Here is a 23422-nt window from a genome sequence, read left to right on the forward strand (position 1 = left end):
ATGTCAACAGTTAGTATATCTTCCGAATTTTCACTATTTCTCACCACTTTTAGCCTTATTTTCTGATCAAAAATCCTTCAAATGATGCCTTGTAAAAGTCCTGAGAATCATGAAAATAATTATATGGGATTTATTTGTCTATTTTGGTTATTTGTTAATAAGAATCTCTGAACAATAAAAAAAAGATTTCATTTCAAATCGAACCTGAAAACGGCTTTAGAAGTTGTAGTTTAGCAAAATCACACACTCTTTCAGCATGCACCATTGATTGCAAAGTGACCATTAATGACTGTTCATCGCTTTGGTTTTTCGGATGACACTGGTTTGAAAGAGAAATTACAAAAGCTTTTTGATAATTCTTTAAATCTTGGCCACATTTTAGACAACTTTTGAAGTCTTTTGTTTCAATAAAATATCAATCATTAACACTCACAGCAAACAATATCAGTAGTTAGGCGCAACTTCTTGTACTGTGTCGGTAATTATTGACTTACCATTTACATAATTTTGTATGTTTTTGGTTGCAGACTTTTTTAAAGAACTCTTCATACATTTTAATGACTTTGAGGTCAATTGAAAGTGAATGTTGTGCCGTGATTTTAACAGCACTGAAATTGAACAATTAAAACAAACAATTTAAGGCCTAAATGGCTATTTTCGTAGTAAAAATTTACTGTAAGCCGTAATTAATCAGCAAACTAACTCACTTATAAAGAACAATTTTTTTCTGGAAAAAAAATAGGTCTCAACTGTTCACTTTTGATAAACAGGGTCTTAATTTGATGCTTCCTATACTCCAAAATTCAGAGTTGTTTCTATTAAAAGAATTGACATTTTTTAGGTTTTCTAAAAGTGCACCCTAGACCGACCCCTCAAAGAGCAGCCTGTTATTAACGTCAGATGTATACAAGCTACAGAATTTTATTTTCTATTTCAGTGTTGTCACATACCAAAACATCTCCCAAGAGGTGAAGTGGGTAGTTGAATGTTTTTAGTCGACTATTTGAGTTTCGAAATCGTCTCTGCAATATTGTCACAGCTGAGTCTAATACAATATTTTGTAAGCTTTATGCTATTTGTTTTAGTTGTTCTGAAAGTTTTCAAAATTAAGTCGCCCTTGCTATTTTTGGTCCGCAATTCTGGCCGCCTGTTTCTTGTTACAAAATTGTTTTAGAGAATGCTTCATGGTGTATGCTTATTTGGAGTGCTAATTTTAATCTGTGTATTGACTCGTACTTAGATCTTTTTAATTCATTATCCTCATCTGTTATTTGATTTGCCTTATCTGTTACAAAACGCCACTAGTTGCGAAATCAACCAGGAAGGCAGACTTTCGTTCTCTTCGTTGTTTTTTTCGAGTTCTTCCTCAGGACTTGTTTTCCTATGTGATTTCTGTCTGGTACACAGATTAATTCAATTTATTTTTTTCTGCAACTTTTTTTCAGATTGTCCCACCAGTACGTTTTTTAGCCCCAGTTACCTTTGGCCTGTGCTCTCACATAGTAATTTTTTTAAAAAAAATTGCATGTGCTTCCTTTGGGGGATGCAAATATTCTGCTCTCAATGAGCTGGGAATACAAAAGGTAAAATTTCTAATTCCCGAATCAGTTCTTACTTATAAATGATTTTCATTCCCTTTGTTTAACCAAAAACACGTACAAAGAGACTTTACTCAGATCATTTTGAGAAAAACGGAGATAATTTTGTCTCTTTGGTAATGTAAACCAACTAATCGAATAATTTATGGCGGTTAAGACAAACACAGTTGTTTCAGATTCCAGTACTGTGCTTTTCTGAAACAAAATCTCAAAATCTCATCGCTTCAAATTAGTTGAAAGGAGATGTTGGCGTGATTCAATGAATACGGGTGATTTGAACTCTTGTTTTGTTGATGAGTTTTAATTTGTTTTGGATTGGCTTGGAAAAACATGCAAATTTATGTGAGTTAAAATTTGGTGTGACTCATAAAGCTACTTCTGCTAGTCTTTTTGTCTATGCTATTGCTCCTGAGAAAAAAAGAACGTTTTGAAAAGAGTTATCTTTGAATGGCCAGCCTGGAAGTAACGAAATTCTAAGCCAAGCAAATTTGGAACTTGCTTTTATTTATGTTAGAAGAAAACTCGTTTTTGGAAAATCCTTTTAACATTTATCAATAGGCTAAGAATTGCATCTAAGTATTTTTTCGAAATTGCATGTTACTCAGGTTTTTGGTTCCGCTAAAAAACTAAATAATTTTTTCTCTGTTGTTTTGTTTTCAAGCTCCAGGTCCAATGTAATAACTTCTTTCGTAGCAGCTTGACTTCTTTCGTTGCAACATTTTTTGGTGTTACAACAAATGTTTCAGCGATGCAATTTCAGTTATATTGGTATATCTTATGCTTGCGAATGCGAGTTTGGGAACATTCTGTGCAGAGCACGAGCGAGCCTTCTTGTTTTGTCCTTAATAGCAATTTCTATACATTCGGGAGCATAAGTAGCTTACGTTTCTAGCTGACGTTTTGAATCTAATCTGTTTCATCCCCCCCTCCCCCCCCCCCTCCTTAGTGAGCATCAATCTTTTATGACATCCAGGCGCACGTGCTATTTTCTTACATAGTAACGTGCTATATAACAACATATAGTTTGTAACTGGGGTCATAAAAATACGGGGGGCCGAAACAGAATAGATCCAACATTTTGTATGTCTGTATTTCGATGCATAAATTGCGAGAAAACATGAAGCAACAACAGTTAGCTCATGGTAAATTTTTTGTGTTGTTGTGTTGAGAAATTTTAATGCAACATAATAACAAAAACTTTCTATTTTCCTCTTGTATATCAGTTTGGTTGAAAAGCCAGAGTAGTTATACTGATTCTGGATAAATATTCCTTAAATTATACAAGTTAGTATTGTGCAAACATATGTCTGAATTGTTTGTGAACAAGTAGCAAAGTGGTATTCACGTTTAAACACGCCAGAAGGAGTGAGAGAAGTTCAAAGGAGAGAAAGAGAAACTTAGTCTGAGGACTGCAGTTGATAAGCAATCTAGCTCTAGGGAGAGAGAGAGAGAGAGAGAGAGAGAGAGAGAGAGAGAGAGAGAGAGAGAGAGAGAGAGAGAGAGAGAGGGAGAGAGAGGGAGAGGGAACTAACAAGAGCAGTCGGCCTAGTTGAACAAATAAACCATCTTTATGAACCAGACCACCGATCCAACCAACACTTTGCTAGATTACATCTAAAATCACTTATTTATTTATGTTTGTTTGTAACTCACTCACTGCCTTCTCAAGTATTCCAACACTATGGCATTGTATGATAATTAAAGCGTAAAAGTCAACTTAGCCAGAAAAGTAGAAGCAGCAAGTTCTTCTTTAGGTTTGGTGCCCTGGTCGAGAAGCGATCAGAATAAAAGGCACGAACTGTTTGGATTCTGACTGGACACTTTAGAGAATTCCAATCAAAATCGTTACTCCTTCGATCGAAAAATGTCGCAATACTAAATACAAAAAACGATCAAACAAAATTCTTTGGGGAAAAACTGCAAGAAATCACAGAAATCTGCTCTTAATAAATAAATGAAGCGACCAGATACTGACTTGAGAAATAGAATAAAATAAAATGAGCAGGTCAAGGCCGAGATTGGATCAGAAAAAAATTTGAATTTTCAATTAAATTGGATTAACGTTAGCGTGCTCAAATCACGCAAAGAGATATCGACATAGTTACCATAGTTTTTTAACCACTTAAGAATATAGTTTTTTTAATGTATCCGTATATATTTATCGTGTTGGTCAGTATTTCCGATAAATCAGCCACTACTTAGAAAAAGCGTCTCAAAATAAGCAATACTGTCGGTCAAAACAGGTGAAAAACTTTGCTGTAAGGCACTGAAAATTGATTGGGCAGCCTTTGACGGTAAAACAACAGAGCTCAGATCTCGCAATTCGAAGAATTTATTTTCCCGGTTCGTCTACTTCGTCGCAATATTTTTCCAGTACTGAATTCTAGGTTGTTAACAAAAGCCGATAGTAAAACACTTTAATTAGAGCCTAATAAACAAATGCAACAACTCAATAAGCATCAGGTAACATGCTCTATAACCTTCAGCAAAAAAACAAATAACTTTACTAACTACAACACAAGCATTCACAATCTTGGAACAAAACAGCCTAACTAAAATATTGTCAAATCAGATCCCCAAGTATAGCAATGGACGCTATTACTTAAAATCAACATATACAGTTAAAATTATTCCTACGACAACAACCGACTGATGAACCACAGTCAAACAGTAACAAAAAATTTGAGCGTTTCGTTCAACCAATCAGCAAATGTGCCAAATAACTTTGATTCAACTCCAGCGATTACTCAGAGCTTCGTGCTCAATCGCTGCGAAACATAACTCAGCGTTACATGACAGCATTCCTTGATCGATATCGGAAAACACAGCCAGCCACAAAATCCATCTCTATTTCGCTTGAGGTTCGCAATTTCTGCGCTTCGCTTATAGTGTAAGTCACTTTTAAATTGAGCCGTGTAAACAATTTGTCTGCGCAAGCTAACCAATTGTCATTATGGCACTAATTCTACTTTCTCCAATCCTATTTGCTGTGTGCTTAATTGTAAAAATACTCCCTTTATCTTTTCCACTCATAAATGTTAACAGCGTCACCCAACCGATGCAATTGCTACAAATTCCGATATGCGTTTAACTTAGGGTTCCACTTAAGTTGACGATTCCCTTCTGGTTTTAGCATTTTGGCTTCTAGCATTTGGGAGGGGTTGAAAGGTTTAGTCCCAACTTTCAAGAATTTTCAGAAATGACCAAAATCGGTGATTCTGTAAAACTCTAGTTACTTCCCATTATAACAAGTGTTAGTGACCACAAGAAGTTTCGACGTACCAACAAACTACCCGCAGACTGAATAATGCTACCACTTACTATTAATACAGAATGCAAATTCATAAAAATCGACGTAAAATTCATATATGTTTGCAAATCGTTATAATTGGTTCGACGACTTCAGCTGACTACCAATAATTTTCTTTTCTTTTATAGAACCAGGAGAGCTAAGATACGCTAATTTTTCTCTTACAAAAAAAGAAACAGATGGTCTAATCCTTTTACAGAGACATTTAAGATACAATTCGTATCTTGGTAATAGTTCAATGGTTGCACTTTTCAAGATTTTTGTCTTTATGATAATGCTCTTTATGACTGGTTTTGCTCGCCATTTCTTGTGACACACATCACTGAACGTGATCAGCTTGATCGCTTGTTTCCCTGTCTAGAATCTCATAGGCATTTGTGGTTTGACAGACCTTCACTGCTAATATGTTGTCTCTAATTTTATTGCATAAATCTCAATTAGCCTCAAATTTAATTTCACGGTTAATCTATCAATCGCTGTGGTTTGAGCGCATCAGTTACAATTTTACAATTGCTTTATATTACTTTTCAGCTATAGCATCTTTGCGTTTAATCATTTTTCTACATTTAGATATTCTTCTCTGCAGCTATCTATAACCAACTCTAGAATTTAAAAACAGTCGGTTTTCATCAACTATGTTGTTTTCTTCTTCTTTTTGGTTCGGCCTTTCGGTATTTCAAGAGAATTTAGCATCAGTCTATTTTTTGTCTAAAAAATTATATAAATCCGGTAACCTTGTAGCTTTATTATATAATATTTCAGTTCCTATATTTATTATTTCCTTAATTTTTGCAATTGGCACTTTTTTACTTAACCTTTTTTAGTTCTTTTGATTCTCAGGCATTTTTAAATTGGTCGTCTCCTTTCAGGGTAATTAAAATGATTGATATAATTTGATTAACTGTGCAATCTTTTAACTTGATGATTAACCCCAGTCATTAATCTAATAATTTCCGTCTTTACCTTTGTAGGTAGAGATCGTGCTTCCGTTTTACCTTTTTGTTGATTAGCTCGAACTGCTATTAGCTAAGTTAAATTTTGACATTAGATCTTTTTATTTAGCCAATTCGGGGAAAAATGAGGGTCGAGATCATAGAAGTAATTGTTTCACTGGAGTTGTCGTTTTATGTTAATATTCATCAATGTTCTACAATGTCTCCAACAGTCACTTGTGTCGTTTTCGATTCGAATGGTTTGTAGTATGTCCCATCACAAAGTGACTCTGCCTCCTGTCACCACTTTTATAAGCCCACTGGTTTTCCAAACAGCAGATAGTGCCCGTTCATCATACATTTCAATCATGTTAAAAAATTTCGTGGGTAAACGAAATTTGTGGGTATACGTGGGTGTAAATTTCCGAAAACAATACAGTGGGTATACTTTCTCAGTTGGTGTTTCAAGTTAAACGTTGTTCCCAAAACTTTGTTTAAGATTATGAACTGGATTAGTTATGACTACTCCTTGTTTATCCCCGGGTAGACCATTCTTGGTAACCATATCCAAAAACCATATATGGTTCCGTACAGGCCATACAAAATTTTCTATGATCTTGCTATGGTTGCCAAGATTTCAATATATGATACTTATATGGTATCCAAGAATCCGGTATGCACATTGGTGCGTTCTCCCAACGCCCACACAAAACTTATACGGCAGTCTCAGGTTTAAGCGCTTTAGACAACTTATGGTATATTAGTATGGTTCTTACATGTTTCTTATATGGTTCTTCCATATATTGTTCTGACATGGCTCTTATATGGTCCCTATGTCGTTCCTACATTGTCCGTACTTGGTTCTTATAAGAACCCTACTTGATCCATACATGGTTCTTACATGATAAAAAAAATGGTTCATACATGGTTCTTACATGATAAAAAAATGGTTCATACATGGTTCTTACATGATAAAAAAATGGTTCATACATGGTTCTTATATGACTCCACGTTCTTTCAAGAGTCACGTATAGTACATGATTCTCGCATGGTTCTTCTATGGTTCCTGCATGTATATGATAGCCAAAAAAAACTGAATTTGCTCTTTAGAAGGTTTGATGTAGTCACAGGTTTTTTGTTTGTTCCTTCATCTATTCTCTGTACCTTTTCAACTTTGATAATATAAATGCTTTTTCTATTGTAGTTTTTCAACACTCAGAGAGCAATGTATCGTTGTTTTAAGAACTTTTTGATCAATGTTGATTTTTTCCATGGTCAGCTATATGGTTGCCAAGTTACCATAAACTCCATATATGGCTTGGATATGGTTGCCAAGAAAGGTTTATTGAGGTCAACCCGGGTTTGTTCAGTCTTCTGCTACTTTTCCATTAAATTTACGCAGAATGTTTGCCACATTTTTGGGTATTCGACAATTTTTTATTAGCATTAAAGAATATTCGGATCTATTCTGTTTCGCCCCCAACCCCGGTGTTTTTTACACCTCCAGTTGACAATTTTTATGTTGTTATATAGCACGTTACTATGTAAAAAAAATAGTACGTGCGCAAAAGCCCACTAAGCTGGTTGGGGGGGGGGCAAAACAGAATAGATCCGAATATTGTACGTTTTTGTTCAATTCCATTCCTTTTTGTGTTTTGCTGTCCCGAAACTTTTGTACTTGGTGAGTTGGTTTTTTTGCTGACTTTTTGTTCTTCATTTTTTTGCAAAGGGGTCTCTCCGTCCATACGCAATGCATTGTTCGCTAAGAGCTGGACAATTTTTCATGCCCCTACACCGTTTGCGCTCCATCATTTAGTGGATTTGAGACGGACTGTCTACCCATCGCTTCTCCATAAACTGCTCATCTTCGGTTCCTATTTTTGGCCCTCTATAAGCCATCCGTTGAAACGTGTTTGAGGTTTCCGTTAGCTCAAATATGTATCATCCCTCTCTCCTGCTGAAATTTGGTTTGCCTCATGCAAATATGTTTTGATCTTTGTTGCCTAGTGCTAAAATTAACTTTGATACCGCCTCCATTTCCTCCTCTATACAATTCTGAAAAATTACATCAAGCGCTTCTTTTTTCATCAACAACTGACCAATTGCATGTAGACGAAAAAATTTATCACCTTTATTTAAATTTTATTTATCACTCACAAAAACCCGATCCGAAAATTCAAAACCCGATCAGTTGGTCTGGGTTTTTTATGTGTATCGAATTTATAGAAAACATTGTACAAAAGATAATTGTATGTGGGATCATTACACTTGGACATTAGTTATATACTAGTCATTAAGATTTATAAAACTGACTATCTAAACCCAAAACACGAGTAATTCAAAAAGTTTTGCCATTAGTTTTACCCCAGCAACAAAAACTCCATTCTAAAATCCATTTTTTGTACAGAACCACTGTTTTTTAAGAAAGTTGAATCAATTTATTTGAAAGTGCGTTCAGAGCTGATAATTGAGCCTCATAAAGTCCACTAAAATCTACAACAAACTGAGTCCTAACTGCGTCCTTAACGTCTTCATGACAAACATAATTTTAAAGTAGGCAGGTTCACTAAAAATTTTTTCAACAGCTTTACATGGCCCTCTAAAGCGAAATTGTTGGATTTGTTTTCATTTAAATGCAATTTAGCAAAAATAGCGCAAAAAATCAAAATTCAAACTCCGGTAACAAAAGAGGCGGGATCTGTTAAATTGAAAAAAGTTTTTAAAAAAGGTAAATCATAAATAAGAAAATGAAAATGGAACTGCCGTCAAGAGAAAAACTTAAAACTTTTGGCTACATTTGGGGGATCTATGGTTGCTAATATCAGCGAGGCTGACATAAATTCTGTGGATTTTGTCTTTTTTGGGACCACGTTCTTCCTGGTCTTACACTCTACATTCCGAGCTGGACTAAAACGACAAACAGACCAAATATTTGTCACATTTTTTAAATTTTTTGTCTGCAGACTGGACTGGAGGGTTGAGCTGTTGTAACGGTAATTTTTGAAAAAAATCAATAGTATAGTTATTTTATACATCTATGTCGAATTTTGAAATAATCAAAGGTTAAATTCGGTAGCATTCAGAACATTTAAGAAATCAATTCTATTGTGATGGAATTTTTTTGAAAACAGTGTTAATAAATCCTGAATCGTTTGCATTGATGGATCTTTTTTTTAAAAAAAACAAAGTCATAAAATCATACTACCGTATCTTCAGCAATAACAAAACCAAAAATGCCAGATTTTTGCTTCAGCAACTAATCTAAGAGTAGCAAATGTTTATGGGAAATTATTCAACTAAAATTGTGAGTGACATTTTTTATTCTCTGAATAACTGAAGAAAAACGTAAAACAATGTTTCAGTGATATCAAAAGTACTCTTGCCTCCTATAGAGCCAAATTTTGCTTATAATGAAAAAAACAATGTTATCTCCGTCAGCATTGACTATTTTTGCCCACTGTTCTGGCATGAAATTTAGCTAAAGAAAAAATGAAACGCTGTTTAAAAATATTTGGAAGTATCGATATTTAGATGCGGTACGAGCGAATTAAACGCCGTTAATTTTACAAGTTCTTACTGTTTTTTAACTCTATGTTACAGAGTAGCTTGAAACCTTTAAAGTCAATTAGTTCCCAGAATTGTTACCAAAACGGTTGTGTTCAAATTTAATTGTTGCCCTTTAACATAATATAAGAGTACTCAAAAAAATGTGAATTATCTGTATGTTGAAATTGCATAATATTGAAAAATAAGAAAAAGTTGTTATAAAGAAAAATTATTATATCTTTTAATAAGATAAAATTGTCTGCAGTAACATCAAAAGGTCATTTTTTGGTTTTAGAAAGTTTTTTACTACATACAGAAAACTGACATTGTGATAAAGTGATCAAACTCTGGGATTTGTCTTCAAAAGTTCTTCCTTTGTTTTTTTAGTCTTCGCAAGTTCTGCTTTTTTGTTCTTGCTGAAAAAAATCCAACGGTCTAGAGTTTTAAATAGAACATTTTTCCCATAAAAACTCGATTTAAATGGATTGGTGACAACAAACCAATAAATTTTAATCTGAAAATTACAAAACGTTTCTTTCTTGATAAGTCAAAAAATTTAAAAAGAAGAAAAACTGGCGGATAATTGAAATAATCTGTTTTTAAACCTCTAAAAACTAATGTGGTCTTAGTTTAATTGTAGTACAACAAATTTCAATTTAAAAACTTTGCGGGAAAAAACTTATCTTATACTTTTGGAATATGCAAAAAAAAAGTTTGGAAACCAAATTTTTCTAACTCTAAAGGCAGACCTGAATTGCATTTGGCTGATTTTGCTCTCCTCCTGTAAATTGCAAAAGCCTATTTTCCTAATTTTGTGGAAATGCCTGACGTTCAAAAACGAAATCCGTTCACCAATCCGGTTAGACATTTCCACATTTTGGTAACCAAATCACATATTGTTAAAATTCAAATTTTGTGTTGCTAAAATCCACGACGCTTTTGTAGATATGAAATACACGCAATATTCATCAGGTTTAATCGTTGCTAACGTTGATCATTAAACTTTACTTAAAATTATGAGAATTTTTTTACTTATTTCAAAACTTTAAGCTCTTTTTGTAAAAATTTTAGTTTTGAACTTAGTTCCATAAAATTTTGAACTTAGTTTGAAAAAAAGTGATTGCGGTTTTTTAGGAAACAGAATTCAGGCTAAGTGTTGCCTGAAAACCGCAATTGTTACATTTTTTTCATTTTTCGGAATTCGGATATGAATTTCTCCCTCTCAAAATAGCCTAATTTCTATTGTAAACTGATTCCGCAAATTTTATGCAAATTCCATGCAATAACAAACCAACACGGAATTAAGTTACTTTCTCGGTTAAATTGTACTGAAGTATTTCAGCTCTGCCTTTAAGATGTAAAGACATTCACTTTAATTTTTTCCTTGAGTATCACGTTAGTTTTTATGTTCCGCAGTTCATAACATTTCAGATACATTGAGACAACATTTTGTAATCAGGGGGCAACAGTTTGGTTGAGTCCTTTTGATTTATTTTACTCTCAGTTAAAATTTAAAAAAAATTTGAAATGTCTATTTATTTTTTGATCCTACGATCAAATATCTAATCTGACGGTTTTGCTGCCGTAAATCAGTTCTTTTTTTAATAGCTTTTCAATAATAACATTCGTACATGTCTCCGTAAGAGATATTGGTCAATTAACAAAAAAATCAACACTACTGTGAAGTTCCTACGCCAAACTAAATGTGGAGGGATGGAACAGGGAGATGACGTAATATTCATAGCTTAAGGCGGGCGCGGGATTTGTCTTGCATGTGAGTACCTGCTCTGTGGCTCTGTACAGAAGAAGAAATGTACAATTAGGATAAATTGCCTAAAGTTTTGTCTAAAACGACCTCGAAATAATTAAGTTTGCATACGCCTGTTTGCATTCAAAGATAATTTTCCCAAGCCAAGAATTAGTTCTCCATAGAGATAAATTTTATTGTTTATTTGCGTCAAGTTGCTGTAATTACTGAGAGCCAGTCTGATTTTGTGAGACAATAAAAATAAAATCTGATTTCTGCTGTGGGACTTTTAAAGAGTAATAAAAATAAATTTACTTAATGTGTTTAATTTATCAGAAGAGAGTATTGTTTCAGGAGGATAACGAGACCCGTCTGTTCAGAGAGACCCTCGCTAGTGACTGCTTACCATAACTGCCCGTTCAACAACATCAATCACCATAAAACCCACCCAACCAGAGTTACACATACCACTATCTTTATCATACACGAAGCTAAAGCCTTAATTGTTGAGGGACAAGACCATATGGACCAGAACACTAATGGTAGTCAGTTTGAACAAAACGTGCCTGGAAAATTGATCCAAGGAAATATACAAAAACATTTCGAATGAATTGGGAACCTTGGAATGGAGAATCAGAACAGAATGGTACCACTTAGGGCTACTTCCTGAAGTGCTAATCATTTTCCGGAACCTCTTTATTGTTGAAGGGCGCCCGAATGTCATTGTTGGGCAAGTGGGGGCTTTGTGAGCGTGCTTTCAACATTTGGGCTTTCTTTTGGCTTGTTTTGTGGCGTTTTTGAGGCCACATGTGGGAATGTTTCTAAATTGGGCAAATTATTACCTGTGTGATTAAGATTGTTGTGTGTGTGTGTGTGTTGCTCTTCTCAAGAGGGTTAAAGCGTCCCTTTTAGCTATGCAGGGATCGCCCGCTGTTTTCCTCCAATTATTGGGGAGAGATCAAATCGTTCCTCCAACTCAGCCCATCAAAAACTCGTCTTTTTTCACAATGATGAACAAAAATACTGTTCACCATCTAAACACTGCTGCAGCCACCAACCTCACTTCGAATTATTCACAAATCGGAGTGATACAAAGCAGAAATATATCCTACACTAGCCAATCAGATTTGGCGGAGAGAAAAGCGCACTTTTTTACAATTCAGTTGCTTTCTCTTATTTCCTCCAACTTTGTCTCTACTCTGTCTCTTACCAATAACAGTAACAGTAGTGCTATTTATAATAACAACAACAACACTGTCAACTCCAACACTGGAATTAGAGAAACCAATCCCAACTTTATTAATATCCTTCCCTTTCCCCCATCAGTCTCTCCTACAAATCTCAGCAGACAACAAGCATCCCTCTTCAATTCATTCCCTCTCCTTCTCCATCTCTCATCCCCAGTTATGAATTGCTCCTATAACTCCAAAGGCCACCTCATTATCCCACATTTTGAGACATTTTCTGTGGCCACTGTCACAACTGGGGCTAATTTTGCCCAAAATTTATCCAATTTATCCGGAAATTTTTGCCCCCTACTCTCTAATTCGACCCAAACTTCCGATGAAACGCATTCACACACCTGGAGTTTAGTTTTCACCCCAGCAGTGTCAGCGGTTATTGCCTTTTTCGTACTTGTTTGCAGCATTTTGACATTTGGTGGGAACTTGTTAGTTTTCATCGCGTTTTTCATTGAAAAGAAACTGCAAATTACGAACAATTACTTTTTATTATCTCTCGCAGTAGCCGATGGCTGTGTGGGGTTAATATCTGTTAACTTTTGGTTGATACAATACCTCAGTAACGCCTACTGGCCCTTCGGGTGGGGGGCTTGTGTGACTTGGATATTCTGTGATTATGTCTGGTGTACAACCTCCATATACCATGTCTTCATTATTAGCATCGACCGATACTGGTCTGTCTCTAAGCCAGCTAACTACCGGTCCAGAATGAACCCTAGAATGGCGTTTATTATGATTATTCCCACATGGCTAGTCAGTATTCTTTGGTGGTTAGCCCTAATTGTGGGTCACCCTTTAGTAGTGGGTGTGCTGGTTAATGAGGGCAACTGTTATGCCAACTACTGGGGTATTGGGCTGTGGACTTATTTGTCAACATCCATAACTTACTGGATACCAGTTATAGTTATAACTACACTTTACATTCACATTTATACAATCGCTAAGAAAATGAAGAAAAAGCGAAGATTGAAGTCGGAAATGATTCGCAAACAACTCGTCACTGCAGCAAAAGCAACGACTGCAATGCAAAAGCTACGCAAATCTCAAGAAAGCTCATTAGCTACCGCAGTTCCCACCCACCTTCCAATAATCACCTCAAACCCAATTCAAGATGACAAAATTGTGCCCAAAAGTAGCGACGAGAACGATATGCAAAACTGTGAACCTCAAATTAAACTCGAACCTCAGAACGTTTTAGCTACTCTATCACGCAGGATAGCTCTCGAATCAAGCTTCAACCGTGAAAACGTCAAGAGCGATATTTGCAACTTGCCAAAAGACTCGAACAAACTTTCTTTTCCATTAAATGATTCCAAAAAGTTTAATCAGCTAACCAACAAAGAAAGCGACAATTCCTCGATTGTTCCCGAATCTTGTATCGATCAGAACGAAAGCTCAGAGGTACTTCCCAAGTCTATCAGATTCAAAACAACTACTGCTTTTCAGGGTAACAACAACACAAACAACAACAACATGAGTGTGAATGTAAACAACAACAACAATGTGGTTAGCTCTGCTGAGAATATAGAGTCTTCCAGTAGCAGTAGGGGTGGCGTTTCCAAAACTGAAAATGGCGCTAAACTCTCAAATGCCAGTCTGAAAAAAGTGGAAAGTGTGATAAGAGTGTTAAAAACTCCACCTGCAGTTCGAAGGCTAGTTAAGAAACAGAGTAATGACAAAAAAGCCATGCGGACTTTGACATTTTTACTAGGGGCTTTTATTTTGTGCTGGACGCCGTGGAATATAGCCGAGGTTGTGAATGGTATTTGGGGGTCAGAGACTGTCAACAATCATCTCTACCAATTCACCTGGTTTCTTACTTACTTCAACAGTGCGTTAAACCCTCTCTGCTACGCATTTGCAAATACTCTGTTTAAAGACACCTTCATCCGGATATTAAGCTGCGGAAAAATTAAGCCCAAAACTTCAGTTGCCGGCTTGGCAACCAATGCTGCCGGGTTCAGAGCGAAAAGAAAGTGAAAATGGGAATAAATTGAACCCTAACACGGAAATGAAGATTCACACCGACTGCTGTGAACAAACAAGCTACCTTCCACAAACAAAGGAAAAGTAAACAAATAAGACAGCTTCGTGCAAATTGATTACCTTTGAGTCTATTCAATCCATTCACACATCTGACTAAAGTCTGCTTGTACAAATCGACTCAACACTTATAGATTCAATTATGATTTAACTTTGCTTTCTTGTTCTTTTTCTGCAGCTAATTAGCTGAAATGTTTGATGGTAGCAAAATATTTTACAGTTTACTTCAGGCAAAATGAACAAATTATGTGAAAGTTGCAATCATGAAAAAATAGTGAACAGACTAACCTTTAAAATTGTGCGTCACTTAGTGGAATGTAAAGAGGAAATGGTTTTTTTTACCCGTAGAGTATAAATATCTATATTCGGCAATTTTAGACACCTATAACGGTATGTTATTAGGCCGTGGAAACCATTATTAGTGTAAACCGGCTCAACCTTGCAAGAACTCGGAAGCTTAATATAAATTCTTAGAAGGCAATTCATTGCTTCAAAAGTTTTTTTGCCAAAAATTTTCAAGTATTTGCAAGTTAAACACTCAACGTGCAAGTCCCCCCGTTGGTATGGAATGGTTATCTTGCAAGATTGTGGCATAATTTACCAGAATCTTGCAACGTTATGCTTAATCTTACAAGATTTCTGCCAGAATATATCAAGATAATCATTCTTTTTGTCAGAATCTTGCAATACGAACATTTTCTGCCAGATTCTTGCAAGAGAATCGCTTTTCTGTCTGAATCATACTAGATATGTTCTAAGCTAAGTATCCGTGGTAGCTTGTTGTTTTTTTCGCCAGCGTAAAAAATAGTCAAGTACCTATAACGTTATATGAAGATACAAAAATAAAAAGTTTTGGTTGCAGTTTTACTTTGATAACTGGCTTTAAATCGTAAGCTGCTTTAAGCAGAAACGAATGAAAATAGAAAGTAGTACATTTTAAGTGTTCGTAAAAATTTATTTCAATTTTGAATAGCAAAAAAAGTTTCATGAAAGCTAACCACTGAGTTTCATTCATTTTGATCAGACAAAACTGTTCAAGAAAATGACTCAAATTCGTCAATCAAGTCGCAGCTTGACCGGAACGAACTCTGTTGTCTTCAAGAATCTTGCAAGATAACCAACCAATCTCTCCTGGGGCCCTTAAAATTTAAACTTTCGGAGTGCAAGAAACTTGTCCGATATTGCACAATCAAGCTTTTTTCTGAAATTTGGTCTCAATCACTCGCGATATCGGAATAAAATCGGATAAAAATTGAAAATGCCGATGCTGTTTGAAATGTAACAAACAATTACATAATAACATCATAACAAAATAACCCCCTGACTAATACGATGTTCTTTCTCTGCTCCCGCCCCCACATTCATGAAAATGAAGCGTCGAGTAAGTTCACACTAATTCGTTCTTGATAATAAATTTGCAAACAATTTCCAAAAATCTACATTTTCATGAAATCAGTCAAAGAATCTTCCATGCTTCATGTTATGCATAGCTTTGGAAATAGATAACAATTTCAGACAAAAAATAGCAAATGTGTACCTCGAGTATTTGTTCTCGATTTTAAGATTGACATCTCCAGTTTATTTTAAACCGTCAACTGATAACATCATACATAAGACGGGAAGATTTATTGCAAAACTTTGGAAATTGATCACCCTCTGCTAGATTATGAAGTAGGGCTTTTCATCTTGGAACACTACATTTTATATCGGCATGTTTTGGAAATTCAGCATGACGAAAGGTACACCATCCCAAACCAATGTATATATATTATATATATATATATATATATATATATATATATATATATATATATATATATGCGTTTGTGTAGTGAATAGGTCAAACTTCATTGCATTCTAGGTATTGATTTTTCATCAAAATGTTTTGGCAATTATGAAATTTGTTCTTCAGAGGTTCTTAAAAAAGTAGGCATCGTCTGTTAGATTGGAAACTGGCTAAACTTGACTAAAAGTATCTCTTTTACCCATGAGATCGTTTGTTGCAATGAACTGTGAAAAATGTTTTGATAAGAAGGGATTAGATCTGTGCCGGGTTAATTATCGGTTGCAATAATTCTTCTCCCTTTGAGACCTAGTGGCGTGTTTCTTTTGATTAATGTATAGTTCACGTGATATCTCTTTAACCCCCCAGGGTACTTAACACTTATCTCAACTGAGCCCAATCTAATGCGCACTATATCTCCTGCATCAATAATAATGCCCTAAAGATAATCATTTCCATCGCAATTAGGGATATATAAAAAAATCTATCGATTCTTACTGTATCAATTTATACGTTCATACAAATTTAGAGATTTAGAGTGTCTCAAACGAAAGCTACCATCATCCATTATTGTGTAACATAATTTTTACTTTCAAAAGTTGCTTTTCAAGTTCAATTTGAATTCTAGATGCAAAAAATAAATTTGATTTTGTATTATTAATGCGCACAATTGATGGTATTTTATTGGTGTGTGATATTCAACGATGAGATATTTGTTCCTGCTTAGCTACTCTACATCAACTTTGTAAGCTACCCGCAAGATGAGGAAATGAAACATATATTTTTGATATGAAATAAAGTCCAATTGTAAAATTGATGCCGGTCCTCCGTTCTTTGAAGTTGAAAGCGTTTCAGGAAAGCGTGGTTTGGAAGCTAAAAAGAAAACTACTCATAAATGTTTCACAGTATCCATTTTTCATCAAAGCTACTGTTAAACAAAACTAAATATGAAATTAAATCAGAATTTGGAATACACTTCAAATCTATTTTCTTTATGCTGTTGGCTATACACTTCCAACTAAACATCCTCAAGTATAGGAACTCAATCTCACATTAAAAATATATTCCTAATGCTCTTTAGAGGTCCTAAAATCAACACAAAACAAGAAAAACATAGGGCGAAATTTGAGTATTTCCTTCAAAATTGACCAAATTCTACAAAAAATGAACTTCCCTTTAAAATTAATTTGTTTATCTGGTTATTTTACCAAAAATTTGCTAGTTCTGAGAAGTCGCAAAAAAGTGTTCAGAGACCTGCCAGCTTAAAAATAGATTAACTAAAAGTTCAATTAATGAGTTTGAGATTTCTTAAATGCGGCTTCCTAAAGACATCAAAAAGTAATTTCACCGATCCATGAATTCAATCTGAAATTTGTGATGAAGACAGTGAGAAAAAAACATGTTTTATACGCATTGCTTCATTACCAAAGACAACTTTTTCAACCATTCTAAGCAAGCACTTATTATCGGAAAACACACGAAGGGTATCCATCTTTAGTACATTTCAAAGGAACTTGTAATGATTTGGGAACAACATTTGTTAAAGTAATTGAAAACATGTTTCCAGGGATACGAAGAAATTGAAAAAAAAGCCAACATTTCAAAACTGAATAAAATTGACTTGTCATCTATTCACTCCCCACAATTTTATCTGAGCTGTACTCGCTTTTTTCATATTGTTTCTTTCATTTTGAGCAATTTTTCTCCCTCAATGTACCGTACCCTACGCTCGACTTCTATTGTTTCTTTCGTGTGGAGGGGGGGATTTGCAGTTGTTTGTTAGGCAATCACGAAAACATCCAGTTTACAAAAAAAATAATCATTGAAAAGATCGTTGCTGAACTGAACTTCAATATTGCGAAACATATTCAAATTGGCGCTAGTTTTTTCATTATTTTTAGTTATTATCGAGCACTTTCATTGTTGTTTGCTTTTCAAATTTAGGACTGCCATGAAAAACTTCTCAGTCAACACTTCTCAAATAAACAAACAAGAAACTGGACAAAAATTCTATCCCTTTTAGTCTCTTTCTTTCTCATTTATTTGAGAACAAAATATACGCTTTTATCAATTTAAAACCATTTGAAAAGTAATTTTAATAGGAGCTAATTGAAACACTGTAAATAACAATGAGGCTCGGTAATGTGCGTACACCCCACTAATCCATATTCTTGACTTGATTGGCTTTCAAATGATGAAGAGATAGAAAATTTTCAACAAAGTACATATCGTTCGATAAACCAGTAACGGAATACAATAATGCCACGCTATAGGACCGGTGACACTTGTTGTTAATAGGACTACTATTGAAGACTATATTTTAAAACGTCATAACGAAATCAAAATCGCATCAAATCAAACCTATATACAACAAGTTGAACTATACTTCATTAGAAAAGATATGGGACCTGTCCTCAAGGCGACTGGGTAGCAGGTCGACAAAAAAGAAGGAAAAAGAGCGAAGTTCAAAAAAACGTTTCTGTTTTTGAAAACAATTAATTTCAGAGTGATTAATTTCATTAGATATTAAGTGAGAAAACTAAAATGATCATTTAAAACTTCAAAAGAACCAATTGGGACCGGTCAGTAACCAGAGACTAAGCTGAAGATTGACCAAAAAATGACTTTAAATAATGGCGAACATGAAAAATCTAAATGTGTTTTTGAAAACAAATACTGTTAAAGGTCATAGCAGACATACGATTTCAACAAAAACTGATGAATCGACAGAAAGAGATGATCTAACTCCTACAGAAACCAATTGGGCTTTTTATTAATGAGATGAAATCACAAGAATACAAAATAGCAACAAACACAATCAGAAGCCAGGACTTCACAAACAATTTTACGACACCACAACGTCCAAGGCACTATATGTATAAGATGTTATCAGTAAGAGCTGTAAATCATCAGTTAGTTCTCACCTGAAAATCAACAGCTCTTACTTATAGACTCACAGGAAATAAGTCTCCGCTTTTTTGAAAATTCGCCAATTTTTTTTTAAATGAAAACTAAACAAACAAGAAATTTAATTTCAATATAATTTCTACGAAAATAGTTGGCCAGGGCCCCGAAAACGATTAGATATCTCTGAAACCGAAAACTTTGGTCGTTTCGCCTTATTTTTTGTCAATAATTGAGCCCTAATTTTATTTTGTTGTCAATAAATTAGATAAAAACTATCAATGCGATAATGTTTTTACTGCAAGTAACCATGGTGAGATCAACATCAACCCTGGTATTGATACGGCTAAAAAACACTCAATTGTTCAATTGGTTGCAAAATAGATCAATTTTCGAACAAAATTTTTCAGTTTATTATAATTAATTAACTCACTTTGTATAATTCTCGAGTTTAAAACCGCTAAGAAAAGGGAACATTTTATTTCCATAAAATTCTTAGAGCTGACGGGAGTAGCAGTAGCGCTTATTTTACGGATACAAACAATGTGATTGGAATTTTAATTGTATAACTCTATTCAATTTTATCGAAAGTAGGGAAAAAAGCATATTTGATCTCATTTTGAGGAAAAGAGTATGAATTTAGCATATAAACCAGGGCAAAAGCTCATCAATTAAGCAATCGTCTTCTGTCAAAAATTTTAACAAATTTGAGCAAAATTGACAAAAAATTTGGCAGAAAATGTGGAAAATTTGAATAAAAACAACGGAATATCGTCTACTATTCACAAAATTTTAAACCTCGATAATTCCCTGTAAAAAGTGAAAATCAAAAAAATTTAATTCCATATTTCTATACTGAGTTTTCTACTGATACCACTCACATATCTCTACGACGAACAAAAAAATTTATTTGAGTATATAGTTCCTCCCCCCAACTAAAGTGGGTCGGAACAATTAGCAATCAAATGATTTTGAACGTCGAAAAAGCATTCTAACATTGTTACCCTTCCCCGTCAACGTTTCTTTGAAATTCATATCATCTGCTATGCTCTTAGTAAAACTGTCAATGATGGGTTTCAGATAATGAAAGTGTAAATAACGAATATACAAAAAGGATATTTTAAACTATATCACCCAGTTTGAGAAATACTTAATTTCTGCTTTTATATATATATATATATATATATATATATATAGATAGATAGATATATATATATATATATATATATATATATATATATATATATATGGATTGAATATGCTCTGTAAAATTGGTCGGGTTTTTGTTTCCATTCAATAAAGAAAATTTGGAGGACAAAAGGCACAGTTCTTTAATTTTTGAGATGAAAGCTTTGTTTTGTACTTTTCACGCTGAACAAAATAATTGATTCACAAAAGAAATTAATCGAAATTAATTAATTAGACAGATTAAATAGTAAATATTAATTGAAATCAGCAAAAAAAGAAATAGCCGCAATAAGGTTACCATCCAAAGTCTTTGATCTAAACAAAAAACTGATTTTATTTGAAGCAGTTATGTTATTTTCCAAGCAACGCTGTTTTGTGTATTAAAATTATTGTTGGTGCGTCCGACTAAAAAACAGAATATTGACGTCTTTTAGCTTTCAATGTAGGTTTTTTATTCAGTCGGCCTGCAGGTTGAGAAAAAATCAACTTAATTATAGTGCTTAATCGCCTCCTTCGTTAATAATTTTTTTAATTTTTGGAGCGCAAAGTTCTAATTTGAAAAAGCTTCTGTAAATTGTCTTGAAACAGAAAACTCGAAAGAAAATTGTTCACAAAATTAAGATATTGCATTTGGAATCTCTTTTCAGTAAATTTCTGCGCCCAATCATTACACCTTTATTATATTAGCATTTAGGCGTTCAAAAATGTGGTTATATATGTGCTAAGTTGTTCTTGCTTGATTTGCTGTGTGCAATGGAACAGAAGGAATTGCTGATCTTTTTTGTTTAAAAAACATATTTCAATCCCGGCAAACAACAATTTTGTCGCTCATAAAATTGCTTCGACCGAACTACGCACAGTTTTATAATTATCTTAGTTTAAAATTTGTTCTTAATTTTCAGCAACAGAACTTCAAACCAAAATAAAACAATGTAAAGTCCAAATATGAGATCGAAATTCCCTCCAGAAATATTTGGAAATTGTACTCAGAACTCTGAATGCATATTCCGTGCACATATTAAAACCCTGACCATAATGTTATATTACCAGGCTCGAATTGACATAGAGAGTAGAGAAGATTTGCTGAAGTTTATAGGTCTCAGCTATGAACATAACAAAGCGATTTTAAATGTTTTTAAGATCCAGCTCTTCAATTGTTTTCTTAATTTCATTACATCTGCTATGAAGTTCGTTAATTGTTTCGATCAGTTTGCAAAGATCAGTTTGAGATGATAAAAGTGGATTTAACAAACACTCAAAAAACGTATTAAACTGCAGTACTGATGACTTTAATATTAGTTAACTTGTTCTTGTAGCAAATATCTTGATTGAATCTGTTCTGTAAAAGTAGTTGATTTTTTTTCATTCAAAAAATTAAAATTCACGCAGGGTACAATTAACTGTTCTTGAATTTTGGAGCAGAAGGTATTTTTTGACGTTTTATGCTAATCAACTTAAATCATCAGACAGATATTATACTAAGTCTTAGCAGAAATTAATAAAAGCACGTGAAAAAATTGTAATAACATTGTCACCCGGATAATTCATGCAACTGAATTCCGAGACATGTGGGAATTATGCAATCATTATCTAATTAAGAGCTTTTTTAAAAAAAAAATCGATAAATTGAATGTGCCAATATGACCCTGGTAGCGATACGCTATGAATTAGATCTCAGATATTTTCACTACGCAACTTGAATATATTTCAATAGCAAATACAAATTTTTTTTTAAATTCATTATTTTAGATTGGTTCTTCACAAGAAAATTTAGATACCTGCAGTCACTGTTCATTATATTACGTAGGCAATGCAGGATTCATCGAGTATGCAGACTCTATTTTCTCACTAATTTTCACGACCCATGTTGTAAAAATCGAGTTGAAAGCGTATGCGAACATTTGCTACAATAAATAAATTTAGTTCAAATTTGGGATCTATTCTGTTTTGCCCCCCCCCCTCCCAGCTTAGTGGGCTTATATTTTTTATGCCCACCAGGCGCACGTGCTATTTTTTTACATAGTAATGTGCTATATAACAACATATAATTTGTAACTGGGGGACGTAAAAAAAACTGGGGGGAAACAGAATAGATCCCAATTTTGCTTCAAAATTGAATACATGTACAAGTGTATTCCATTTCACGATGCGTATTTTTAGGACTAGTTTAAAAACTATTGACTCTACATTGTAACAAATTGACGCAATAAGTCGAGGGTTTCCATGTTACCCTGTTCAAACGTTAAAGTATCTAATAATTAAGATATTAAAAATTAAATCAAACTGAAAGAAAGCCTAATTTGTGATTGATTTCGGAAATTTCCCTCCCCATAGTAATTGTGGATTACAAAGACAATTTACAGTTTTGCGATTATTTTTCATAGCTCAGTTTGCAAGAACATTCAATTTAGGTCTTTGAATTTTGTCTCAATTTAAGTAATTGCTAATAAAAATCGGTCAATAAAGTTTTAGTCAAACTCAGAACGGTAGACTTGGGTTACTCTTATCTGTGAATATTATTTACAAAATGTAAGAATTTTTAATAGGATATTTTGTACTTATTTCCACGTTTTGCCTGACTCTATTTCATCGAGGAAAAATGGTTAGGATAGATTGAAAATATTGTCACTCGTTTCCACAAAACGCCAAATTTATTGAGATTTGCCTTTTCGGACATTGTTCACCTAAAGAAAATGTACAAATAGTCAATTCTTAAATTGCGGACCACATTATTGTCTATTTAATGTTGATTTTAACTAGGCGTCCATCGTACCAAATAAAAAAATGTCTATTTTTAACCAGAAGTGATTAAAAAGTGACGCACCTTAACATATCCTAAATTTATAACCCAAAATGTCAACTGTAGCGTTGTTTAATTAATTCAGTTTCCGACATTAGGGAAATTGAATGTACGCCTGCTGTCAGTCATGCCCCCCGATTAATCACTGCTCAACCCACTCTTTAATAGTGTCCATGAACTAGTTTATTCAAGTGTAATTGAGTGTAATTGTTAAAAAGTGTTCAAGGTAGAGTAAAAAAAGACAAATTTGAAAAGCAATCGGTCGCTCATTTATTAGACTGATGAGATCTGCACATATTAAGAAAACGAGGCAAGGGAACAACAAAATTA

At 34.0% G+C, this 23422-nt stretch overlaps 1 protein-coding gene across 11 annotated transcripts in view; it reads left to right on the forward strand.

The window, feature by feature from the left end:
* LOC142345918 (muscarinic acetylcholine receptor M2-like) overlaps positions 1 to 14943 on the forward strand; it is a 170088-nt gene extending 155145 nt beyond the window's left edge. For all 11 annotated transcript variants that reach the window (XM_075398369.1, XM_075398370.1, XM_075398372.1 and 8 more), the window contains one exon: positions 11488 to 14943. In XM_075398369.1, coding sequence (XP_075254484.1) covers positions 12048 to 14354 — 2307 coding nt within the window. In that variant the 5' untranslated portion in view covers positions 11488 to 12047 and the 3' untranslated portion in view covers positions 14355 to 14943. The remainder of the gene's footprint in view (positions 1 to 11487) is intronic.
* The last annotated feature ends 8479 nt before the right edge of the window (positions 14944 to 23422 follow it).

This window comes from Convolutriloba macropyga, chromosome 9, assembly GCF_964194025.1.
Source record: "Convolutriloba macropyga chromosome 9, txConMacr16.3, whole genome shotgun sequence".
Lineage (NCBI taxonomy): Eukaryota > Metazoa > Xenacoelomorpha > Acoela > Convolutidae > Convolutriloba > Convolutriloba macropyga.